The 13,150-nt window shown below is 39.1% G+C and overlaps 1 protein-coding gene across 2 annotated transcripts in view; it reads left to right on the top strand.

Moving 5' to 3' along the window:
* The window catches only part of LOC106751810, a 66,909-nt gene that overhangs the window by 14,111 nt on the left and 39,648 nt on the right, over nt 1–13,150 (top strand). For both annotated transcript variants that reach the window (XM_014632991.1, XM_014632990.1), the window contains exon 3: nt 6,216–7,172. In XM_014632991.1, coding sequence (XP_014488477.1) covers nt 6,216–7,172 — 957 coding nt within the window. The remainder of the gene's footprint in view (nt 1–6,215; nt 7,173–13,150) is intronic.

Below are 13,150 nucleotides of genomic sequence, written 5' to 3'. Positions count from 1 at the left end.
AACGTGTAAACGTGGCAAAGAATATATAATTATAAAATGACTCAGTGTATATATCGAAATATATACACTCGATATTTTATGTGTTACGTGCGCACAGGTCTGAAGAACATGTGTTAAAAAATATACATTCCTCTCTCTCTTTCTTTCTTTTTCTTTCAGCAGCGCGCCATTTTCATTAACACTACTCTGGGAAGTAGCGCATACGCTGAAAGAAAATATTTTATTACGTGATAACGTCAAGAGCCATTATTATGGTTTAATTCTCGCCAGGACGAACGCGGCCGGTAGCTAGTTCGTTAACTGCATGTATCGTAGATATAATTCCGCAGTTTCTTCCGTTCACTCGTTAACGCCCCCGTTCTAGCGGCAATTTACACCGTCGTATCCGCGATCTTAGCAACAATAGCAAAGCAGCGCTTTTGTTTCGCGCGAAGGGAATAATTAATAACAATAGCGCTACGGTATATGATCGCGCGAAGGAAACCTACCTTTGTCGTCGTCGTATTATATAGCGCGACGATGATATCGTCGTTGATACAAGCAGAACGGGTGAGAAAGGGCACGACCGTGTTTAGAAAGTCATTCCCCGGATTAGACCCCGTGAGTGGACGCATCTGAGCGAAGCGTTGCGTTGTTGAGCGCTTTCGGAGATGCATCGCTCAGTCCTGGGACGAAAATAAACGTGAAAACGTTGACGAAGAGCGAGATAAAAAAAGTAGCAAAATTAGAATGAGATCCAAAAGGGGGAAGAATACGTTTCATTGCGAAAAATTCTGGTGTTCGTTTCACGTGTTGCGAGACAGCTCGAGGATACAACAAGGCAAAGGCACATAAATTCAAAAGCTCCCGCTCGTAGGAAGGAAATTTGCGAAAGTCGAGAATCGCGCGGAAAAGATTCGCGATAAATCTCTCATCTTCCGACAGCAATTGCATAAGCACAAATAAATTCAATTGATGCTTGAATATATAACTATTTCTAACTTATCATAGGCAAGAATCTCTCACATAAATAGCGTTTACATTTATTTATAAAAGAATACATATTATATTATATTAACATAGTAACGATAACTCTTTATTATAGTGTGCGCGCATACACGTATCTTACGCTATTAATTTTCAAATGATCGTACTTGGGAACTTCGTTGCCATCGATTTTACTCGATAATTTACCGATCTTGATTTTTTCCTAATTATAGCGGTGAAATTATATCAAAATGATTATTTTTTTTACTCTTACTATTTTCTAAATACAGGGATATATATAACTTGCTCAAAAAATATATATATATTACTAAATTATTCAAAGGTTGATGCTGATTTTCTTACCGATATACTGAGAAAGGGCACGACCGCGCTTAGAAAGTCATTCTTCGAGCTGATATGCCGTAGGGTAGACGTTGCTAAAGCAATTGGGTCATCGCGTTCGAACAGCCTCTCTCCTCCCTCTCTCTCTCTCTCTCTCTGTTTCTTTATCTATCTCTCTCGTCCGCCCCTCCGAATAGATCTGGGATTTGAGGAAATTTCAATTATTGGTGAAACACTTCCCACATGCGATTCGCGTACAATAAGGTGAGAGCCGCTCCATGTCGGTCATATTATGCGCCCGGAAAGCTGCGTCGCAGTTATGCGCGCCGTTTATGACGAAATCTCTGAATGCCTCACTGCTCGTCCGTGACGTGAGACGGTTGCCGAACGGAAAAAGAAAAAAGAACACGACTTACACTTAAAAAAAATTCTAGATTAAATAATGTAAACGCAATCAATTTTATTTGAGTGGACCTTGAAGTTACTCTCTCTCTTTCTCTCTCTCTCTCGTTGAATTCCACAATTATTTTTTAAACATATTGTTCGCGTTGATTTTACGTACATATATATAATATTATATTGATCATTATTAATATCATTAATATACAATATCATTATTATTTATAGATATATTTTGATTGCATATGTATACAGGGTGAACCACGCAATATAATCAGTCTTAGTTTATTCTGCTGTTAATGGACTGATTGAAATTTTTTTGTCTAGTATAACATGGTTCAAGATGAGCTTTAAGATAATCTTGAAACTCTCCTTGAATCATGTTATACTAGACAAAAAAATTTTCAAGCGGTCCACTAGCAGCAGGATAAATTAAGCTGAACACATTGCATGATTCATCCTGTATAATCGCTAATATATACGCTCAATTCCTAATATATAAATAAATAAATAAATATATATATATAAATTGAGGTACAAAGGAATTGTTCTTATCAATTAACACAATAATAATTAAATATTAGAGACTGAGCGTTTTTGTTTCACACGGCAACTCGTACATATCATCCGTTTAAACATTGTAACTATTTGTACACCGAATTCCTAATTCTGCTTTGTATTTGTCGAATATACTGTACATATATTTACCGTGCACTTATTACTATACATATATTCCATACATATACACAATATGTACACGTACTCACTAAATGCCTTCCCCATAATGTCACAATAGGACTTATTGAACGTAGGAGTAGAATATAAAGGAAATAGGAAAAAATCAGGTTACAGGGAGAGAGTGAATAGTTAGAATTTCTCGTTGAACATATACAGGGTGTCTCATTGTCACTTTCGCATCGAAATATCTTTTTTCTTATGCCTTGACTGTACAAAAAAAATGTTTCAGACAAAAATTGTAGGGTTTCGAGGGGGACATAAGGTAATGACTTTAACTTTGTTGTACAATCAACAATTCAAGGTCATTTCAAGACCGACTTTATTTTTTTTAAGTAGAATCATCCATTCATCGTTTGAGTTAGATTAGATTAATCAAGGAGGCTAACCCCCCCCCCCCTCAATTTAACATGTGTATAATTCCCTGATATCGTAGTATTTGTTCAAACCGAAATATACTATGACATGTATAATTTTTTATGTTCTATACTGATATTGCTATAATTATGATCTTTGGAATAGTGACATTTCTCATCCAGTTATTTATTAGGTTGGTGCGTATGAAATGTCGCATTCTCTTTACATGCGGACGTTTTCCTCCCTGTTTTCGTTATACTTTTGTATTTGGCATAACCTCATTCATACTCGTATTGTCCATTGCCAGAGACTCATTTCAACAAAATAGGTTTTCTCGAAGGTCTTCCCTTTTTTATTTCTTTTGAGTTTATTACCGATATGAATTCTGCCGACATTCGCGTCATTTTCTTATATGAGTACAAACTTGGTAATAGTGCTGCAAAAGCTGCACGCAACATAAACCAAGCGTTTGGGGAGAATACGGTTAACAATCGGAAAGTGCAGCGTTGGTTCGAAAAATTTCGGACTGGCGATTTTTCACTGCAAAATGAGCCGCGCGGAAGACCCAAAACGTCTGTGAATAATGATGACCTGAAGGCTCTAGTGGAAGCGGATCCAGCCGTATCCACGAGGGAACTTGCTATCAGGATGAAAGTTGACCATACAACGATATTGAGACACCAAATTGTACTCCCATCGCTTGTGAATCGGCATGGCCCGCTACTGCTCCATGACAACGCTCGGCCGCACACATCGCACAAAACAATTGCGAAACTGAACGAACTGGAATATGAAGTTTTGCAGCATCCACCATATTCACCGGATCTCTCGCCGACCGATTTTCATTTTTTCAAGCATTTAGAGCTGTTTTTAAGAGGCAAACACCATGAAAATGAAGACAGTCTAAAAAACTCGATATCAGAGTTTATTAATTCTAAAGACCAAAATTTTTTTAAGACAGGCATCTACGCTTTAAAATCTCGTTGGGAGAAGTGTATTGAAGCGAATGGAGCATACTTTGATTGAATAAACAGCTTTTGAAGAAAGATATACAGTTTTATACAATCACTTAAGAATCCGACATTTCATATGCACCAACCTAATATATCGCTTATACATATTTTTCTCTTTTATTATGCTTTTTCATATAGCTTGTGTCACAATGCAATATATTTCACTTTGAACGAATACCATGATGTCAGAGAATCGTACACATGTGGGAATGGGGGCAGGGAGGAGACTTCGCCCCCCTTGGTTAATCTAATCTTTTTGTTACACGTGCATGAGGGGAAAACCTTCATAGGCACCTCGGAGCCCGCATCCTCGGGATAATGTCAGATTCTTACCGAATAAAAAACCCCCCTATGGCGGGTAATACCGCTCTCTTCCCGGGACCGCTCGCGCATGACTTCAGGAAGGGGTTAGTTTCCTGTCACACAAAGGAAGAATAGGTTTGGGTTAGTTTAATCTAATCTAACCCAAACCTACTCTTCCTTTGTGTGACAGTCGACTACTTACGGCTAAATACTTACGATTTTCAATATTTACATCCTTATTCGGATATAAACTTACTGCTCTTGGGAATTACTAATTGGAACGAATATCATGATACCATAGAGTTGTACATTTGCGGAAATGGGAAGGCTTCGTTCCTCCCCTCGATTAATTTAACCTAACCCAAACTACGGCGGAACATGAGTAAACATGGATTTAATCTATATAATGTCCGAAAACCGCATAGTATTCATGAAATTTTTTGTTAATAACTTTTTAACAAGCAATGAGCTAAAACCTTTCGAAGATTACTCAGAAGGGTGATCTCTAGCCATATATGTCATTGAAATCGGTGAGATCGCCGGTGATCTTAATATTTACCAACGCAAAGAAAACACGATAACATTCACAATCAGTTTACTATTGATTCTGTATCATTGAAACAATGTCACGTATACGCACGTACGTGGTTCGCGTGAAGAAAAAAAGAAAAAAACCAACGATACGCATAACCACATACACGTCGCTTTCGACGTCTCGGAATCGGAAAGTACTTTCCAAAAGTAAGTAAGATCCGAATATATAATATCGTTTATATAACACCGAGAGACTCGAATCACATTGTATGCACGAAGTTTCTCGGAATCTACTCTCCCTCATTCTTGGGAAACTTGAATTATCCACGCTGTAATCCCGGTGTTCGCCCTAACCCCTGCCTTTCCACGCTGCGCACCTGCGAACAACGCTGTTCCCGAGACGCGAGAGGAATTATCGAGCTTCTCTCCACCCACATTCCTGCGATTATCTTCCTACAGTTCGTAATCGCGAGTTCGGTCGTCGTCGTCGTGCAGGCGAACGCATTGACGTGACAAAGTAGGTGCGCTCCGACACACAACGCGTATTACAGAACACACATACACGTGCACGAGCGGTGACTGCGCGCCGGTCGCTCCTATTATTCCTCCTCGCCCGGTCGGGACGGATGTGTGCACGCTGCGCGACGGAACCCACGAGAGATCGTTCGTGGAAATGCTTTCTAGCCCGCGTTTCGTCGGACCGCGGTATCGGGTGCGGACCGGAAGTCACGGTATGCGGGGGTCGTGCGCGCGAACCGTGGAGCCCCCGCGTCTCGCGGCCAGCTTTGCTCGAACCGCGGCACGTGGCGGCTTGTGAGGAAAACAAAGGGTCTCTCGATCCCCGCTTCTTCTCCACCGATTGGAGAAGAGATCCTCTCGTAGACCTCCTTCACGCGCGAGGTCACCCGCGCGCGTTTAACTGTCGTGCTGTTATCACGACTTTCCATCTACTTCGCCGTCGGTGAAAGAGATGCGTAAAAGGAGTAAAAGGGGCTAACGCGGCGCGTCCAACGGGTCGTTGACCCGTTACACTTACCGCGCCGCGGGGGGATTTTTCAAGCTGCGGACAAAAGGATGGAGGAGACCTGTTGCTTTCCCGGAAAGTTATCGCTCGAGAGGAAGGATCGCCGAGTGTTCCGAATGATATTTTTGTAATAGAAAAGGAAGATAATGTTGAACGGGAGGAGTCATTCGCTGTTATATTTATTACGAAGTAATAAATTGTATGGTATTTTGTTATATATATTTATATATATATATAACAATACAACGTATGTTCTGTTTTGATGTCAATATTGTATAAACGTAACTTCCTATAATATAGAATTAATTAATGTAATTAATTGATCACTAATCGGCGATTATTCACGTAACTATTGCGTGGAATTTTTATTTGTACTTTTACAACTTTTCATTCGTAACTTTTATAGTTACGTACCGTTCATGAGGAATGATTTCGGTCCGCGTTACGTGCGTTACAGTGCCCTTGCATTCGTTAAGGCGGGACCCGCAGGGCACCACCTGGCAAGGAGATTAAGCCCGCATTTCTGTCTGTTCTCTCGTTAGGTCGACGCCGGAAACGGAATCGGCGACGACGACGACGACGACGACCGAGGACGCCTGTTCCGAAAGTTCCGAAGTGGATTGGTCGTGGCTGGAGGAAGTGGAGTGTCTGCGAGACGCGCCCGCCGAAGTCGAACGTGGCGAGCAAGGAGGAGGGGGAGGCGCTTCCCCCACCAGCGCGGGGCGCAGGCGCGAGCGTCGAGAGGCCGCGTCTCGCAGTGTTGCGATGTCCGTCACCGCGGCGGCAAAGTCTCTGTCTGTCGGTGGTTCGCGTTGGTCACCGTCCGGCGGCGCGCTACTCTTCGATCGTCAAAACAACAGCGGCAGCGTCAACCGTTACAACGGCGGTCACCGTCGCCGGCTTCAAAGCGGCGGCGATAACAATAACGACGATGACAACAACGACGACGACGAGGACGACGTCGCCGCCACGCGCTGCAACGCTACGAACGAAGCGGTCGATCGCGAAAATCGCGACAGTGCGACGACAACGACAAGCGGTGTCGTCGGTGCCGCCGTCGCGAATTCGTGGATGCGCGCATCGATGCGGCGTCTGCGTCACCTGCGACTGCCGGACGGCGCGCAACGCGCCGCCGGTAACGAATCGGCGGCCAATCGGCGCGCGGCCGTCTCCGCGCCAAATTCGTTGCCGGATATCGCGCTGATCGCACCGGAGATCCTCGCGGCGCACACCAACGGCACTTCCGGAACGCTGCTGCGACCTTCGAGCGCGCCCGCGAGGAACGCGACGCCGCGCCGAGCCGGCCACCGGCAACCCGCCGCCGCTGGCAGATCGCGGGGCTCGCGGGAGACGTCCTCGAGGCAGGGCAGCCTCGGCTCCACCACGACCGCCAGCGACACCATCGCGTCCGGCACGACTACCTGCTCCAGCTCGTTCGGCGCCACTTCCAGCCCGCCTTCCAGCACGGCGACCAGCCCGCAGCACGCCACTTCGAGACGGTAAGCGTACAGACGTTTGTGCTTCTGTTTATTGCACAGCGACCGAGTTTCCCACGGTTCCGTTAGACATATATATATATGTGTTATTTTCGACAAACGTCGATAGAGAAGCGCCGAAATAGTTTTTTTACCGTCACACAGCGGGATCAAAGCTATCAAAGCTTGGTAGAAAATAAAAAAATCGAAGTCTCCACGAAAATATGTTACGTACGTTTAATTTAGTAGAAAATACATTTATGTACATATTTCGGGTACATATTTATCATTTTGACTGCCGTCCTGTCACTGTTATTATTTGTCAAAGCTTAATCTTCAAGAGAATCATGTATACATGTTGTCCTTTCATATTGTAATATATCGGAAAATTTGAAGTTCCCAAAGTTGTTATTACAGTATGAAAACGATACTTTCAAGTATTTTAATTAAATATTCATGTAAATAATTAAATTTTGTTATTCTTATAACGAGTATTTCATTGTTTTAGCTCGATGTGGGATTTTCATATTGCAATATCAAAAAGTGGAATCTGTAGAGTTTAAAGTTCTATTTACTTATCAGTTTGACCTTGAGTGGCGTCACCAAGATTAAGACAAGGTCAAGTTGAATTTGTTATAAGATTATGCAATAAAAAATAGGTCACATTAAAAAAATTCAACTTGACCTTGTCCTGACCTTGGCGACGCCACCTGAGTTCAAACTGATAAAATCAATAAATAGGTTTTTTTAAACCCTACAACTTTTATCTGAAACACTTTTCCGTAAAATTTATATTTTTCGAGAATTTTCAGAGTTTCTATACTTTTTCCTCACCCTGTATATATACAGGGTATGTCTGAAACCTTTCTTGGTATCCGTGGTGTACAGCTGGAACGGGTAAAAACTAGACAGGAAAATCAGGTACCATTTTACAAAATTCGTAATAGTTAATGAAGAATTAATTAATCTGTATGAGCGTACGGGAAGCGGTAGACTCTGTATAAAGAAAAATGACTTAATTCTGATGATCTCTTGACAACGATAGATATAAAATTGACAGCGAGAGACGTGTTTTTTTTCAGCACGCAGCTCTGTATTATGCGCTGCTCGTTGCATTGCTTCACCTCTAGAAATCAGCTCACCGTTGCTAGATGTTCGGATATAAGTCATTTTTCTTTGTACAAAGTTTGGCCTACCTTTACCCATGCGCTCATTAGCTTATACGAATTAATTAATTTCTCATTAACTATTGCGAATTTTGCAAAATAGTATCTGACCTTTCTGTTCACTTTCATCCGTTCTACCTGCGTATCAAAGATACTAAGAAAGGTTTCACCCTGTATAATGTCCGTGTGTGCCAATTTTAATTATTCGAATTTTTTTTATGAGACTTAACGTATATGAGAAAAAACGGGTAAAATCGAGAAAAAAGCTCTAATTACAAAATATTTCACAATGTTAGTCTGACGATTTCAAAATTCCTTACGAAACGTATATATAAAAAACTCGACTTTTATGAATGGCTGAATTTCTCAGGGTTCTCTTGTTAACTTTCTTTCTAAACTCTTGCATCTCTTGCCACATTCGAACACGCAGGAAGTGAGAATAGAGATAACGACTTGGTTGTTACCCGCTGATCCAAACTGGACGTTATACTCGTGCTTTAATTCTTCGTTTGCACAATCGGTTGGCAAACTTCGTAGGTCAAACAACAGGAAATTAAACTACAAAAATTATGTCTTAAGACAGATATTCCCAATCCGATATGTTTTTACCTGGTTGCTCATTCTTGCGCGTAACTCGTTTTTGTGGTGTTTTTAGCTTTACATAATTTAATGACAAGAAGAAGACGACAGAAGTCGGATCTCTATTTTTGATGAATGAAATAGCGTTATATACAATATTTTAACGTTGTACTTTCTTATACGTCACATGGTAAAAACTTGAAATTTTCAACATTGATAACAGCAAATTTTATAACGAAAATACAAGTTCAATCGCCACTAAGCGTTTCGCGTCATTCTTAATTAGTCAAATCGATTTGCTTTATCTGGAAATATTCATGTCAAGGAGCGTCGTTATATTCGCACGACGATGAGGGGTGTGTAACGTCTCGATTAGTTCATGAATTGTCGTTACGTCACGCGAGTTTAAGAGATCTTGTCAAGCTCGAAAATGTGATCACGATCGCTCGGAGAGATTGTTTCGTCGTCGTTGAACCGCGTAACCAGTTGCACAATTTATTACCTTGTACCGAGTAAGGAGCAAAATCTATCGGGGATGACGGAAGGAGCACCGACGTCGATTTTCCATCTGAAGCGTGAGAAAGCTAAACAATGGTGCCTCTCATGAAAGATATTTTACAACATACGGTATGTTTCGTTATTTTGTCTAATATATTTATTTATTTACCTTCTTTTATATGTAATGAGTCGATTATATCCATGATACGACTAACGAGTCTTTTCCACGTGAAGGAACGTCCGCTCGCATCGATGCATTTTTCAAGTGATTAGTTTAAATGCGAATACTTATTGAAATGTTATAAATTTGATAACAATTGCGATATTCCGTTTATCTGATTAAAATATGAGGAAGTAGACGATAATGCGAGTGGTAATGGTAACAAAAAGAAATAATGAGCGATTTGATAAAAATTATATAATCTCATACGGTAGAGAAATATTTTATTATTAATGTCGGTAATGGTTCTTTTTTTTTAAATACGCACTAATTTAATTTTACATAAAGCAGAGGCATTTCGCTTTGCATTTTGAAAACTATATAAACTGTTACATCTTTCTTTATATCTTACTTGAAATGTTTCTACAACCCGTTTATGTATTGTCGCGTTATCTATAATCAAAATAGTTGTATCGTAAAGTGTCATTTCTAACAGCGATATTAAGGGTTTTTTTAACTCAAATTTTATCAATTTTAAAGAAAAATAGCAATGGACAAAAATTGTTTATTTTCTTCTCATAGAGCTCTGAGAATTTCTTTATAATTTTTTATCAACTTTTTAGTACTGTATTTCTTTACGTTGGTGTTTAACGAAAGGACAAAAAGGAGTATGTATACCTAGGGTTAATATAGATTCGAATGTCGAACGAAAATATCAAACAAAACCCACTTGGTATTAAAAGAAAAATGTCGATAGCAGTACTATATCAGTATCACAATATTCCTATACACAATATTACAAATTACGAAAATATTACTTACTTTTATTTTTTTTTATTAATGTTTTATTTATAAACTGTAAGTTTTTTATGGATATCTTTTCAAAACAAAATCTTCAATAATTCTGAAATTTTTGTATAATGTCTTTATATTAATTCTTAATATTAGTAGTTTATTATTACCCTAAATGTGATTTAGAAGACTTTAAAAATAGAAGTTAAAAGTAGGACATTAACGTCAAACAATATGTATAAAAAATGTCATCTTTAGTTGCGAATATTTCAGCTTCCGAATAATCAAATTTCTAATTGCGTTTTCTAATTGCGCTAATAATTAGATCATATTTAAATCTATATATAATGAAGGCAAGTTTCAACAAATTCTTAAAAAACTTATTTAATGTTACAATCGTCTCAATCGCCTTTAAAATATGAATCCTCGATCGACACGCGAGAAATGAAGAACGAAGACGTCCTGAAACCTAAATCACGCTCGAACACACACGGAACGTTCGCTCAATTATCTCGAAATATCTGAGAAATGCTTCCAAGCGGCAAATGTTGGTAAATTTGCAAACTCGTTGAAACTGACAAATTGACTCCGAAGTATAATGAGATCGACGAATAGATACTTGTCGTGCTCGCGCCTTAAACAAGATTAACAGGATTAACGGCGATCGTCTGTGGAGCGCGCGACATTTTCGAGCGAGAAGTGTAGGCAGGCGAGCGTAATACATGCGGCGATTCCGATCGTCGAGCTGCCGATCGAATCAGCTTCTCTGTCAATGAACCGTGCGAGTAGTCGCCGCGTTTCTTCGTTTGTAGAAGCCGCGATTATCCGCGCTACGGAGTTTCGAGCGCGAGAAAGTCTAAAGGAACGGCTGTTCTCTCGGACCGTGACCGTCGAAACGTCGACACACCCACTCCTTCATTAATGTCGTGCTCCAAAGACGCGTCGTAATTTCCCCTGTGTAATCGAATCATATCTGCATCTTTATATGATATTACTTCATTTAATTTTATTTTATTTTTGGGACAGGCCGAGAGAGATTGTCGATATTTGCACGAAGAGACCCTCTTGGGAAAGTTTTATCAAAGTATTATTGACATTTGAATAAATCGGAAAACGCCATACTAGTTTATTATGGCTAGAACATATACTTATAACATGGATAAGTGTCAAGCGAGAAATTTTATGAGAGAAATTATACAGCATTGGGTTAAGAAACATGTCTGAATAAATGATCAATTAATGCTTGTGTTCAATGAATTTATGTATGATGTTTGGCTTTGGTACACAGAAATCAAATATTTCTTTGAATTTAGTATTTATTTGACCTTGGTTCGTTTAACAAAAATGATATAATTTCATATCAAATATTATTTTGTTTGAATAAAAATGTTTTGCTAAAGTAAACCATGTTTGATAGAAAAAATAGTATTTCGATATATCAATATTCTTTAGAAAAAATATGTAATATTTGATTTACAATCAAAAAGAAATTTATTTCATCATATATTAAGTATTCTCTTTCTCTTTCTTTCTCTCTCTCTCTACTGAAACAAAAAAAAATTCCTTAATATTTTTCCAACATGGTGTCACGTCTTTCAAATAATTTATTGCTTGTGACAACCATTGTAATGTTTGAATAAAAACACAAAAGAAATATATTATTTGACGTAAAGATATTTATTATTTAAAAGACCAAACAATCCTGTTTGTTAAATCAAACATTCGTTTGTTTACTCCATTCCAAAAGATAAATGTGTTTGAATTAAAGAACTTTCATTAAATCCAAAGAAATTTGTTTCTTTGTGTTCGCAGAAAAAAGGATTTCTTTAGATTTTGTATTTTTATTTATTTGATTGAAATTTGTTTCATAGAAAGAATGCTATTATTTGAAATAATATCTTTTAACCAAATAAAATATTATTTGGTTGCAATAAATATATAAAATGAAACAGATAATTTCTTTATAAGAAAATGATCTCTTGTTTCAAAGAAATTTTTTATTTAAGATAAAGATAGATATATATTCGTTGAAAAGTCTAACAATCGTACTTATTAATCGAAATATTAGTTTCTTTTGAGCATGTCAACGATGAAATTTGTTATGCAATAAAATTTATTAAATTTGAAGAAATCTTTTTCTCAACGTACGGTCAAATTCAACACGATATCATGTTCTTTATATCGAAAACTGAGACGACCTCTTTCGCCGAAATTGTACATCTTTGTCCTCAGTTCTTGAAATTTCCAAGAGAAATATATCGGTAATCATGTGCGCGCGCGCTGAGAAAAGATATTATCAAAGTGGAGTGTTTCGATAGTATTGTGACGGAGATTATCTCGGCTGTTTTCGATCAAAGGAATGTTGTGGAAAATGTATCTGTTGCCTTATACCAGGCTCGTTTAAAAATAGCTCGCGCAATTTTCCCGGGAAAATCCTGTTTAGGAACATCTGTGGGAAATGCCGCACGGTATATTCATTCTCGTGATTCTGTGCTATCACATGACACGAAAAGGCGTTAATGAGAAACTTCGTCACGACGATACAATTACGCATGTTAACGACGCGTTCCTTCGTAATTGCTCGGATTCTTCGACAATAGGCGTCGTATTTGGGTCAGTGGTTGCTATGGGAGTATCTCGGGTCGACGACGGTGTTATTATACCGCGCGTAAGTTACCTTAACGGTATACCGGCATTATTATAGTCGCGGAGCCATCGCGACGTCAGTATTCTATAATCGTTGGGATGAGTTCACCAAAGTGAGAGGAGCAGGCTTGCGATGCTTTGTTTTTTCTTCGCGTGGAAGG

This window comes from Dinoponera quadriceps, unplaced genomic scaffold, assembly GCF_001313825.1.
Source record: "Dinoponera quadriceps isolate SergipeBrazil2010 unplaced genomic scaffold, ASM131382v1 scaffold179, whole genome shotgun sequence".
Lineage (NCBI taxonomy): Eukaryota > Metazoa > Arthropoda > Insecta > Hymenoptera > Formicidae > Dinoponera > Dinoponera quadriceps.
The sequence above is the reverse complement of the archived record's forward strand: the minus strand, read 5'-3'. Positions and strand labels throughout refer to the sequence as shown.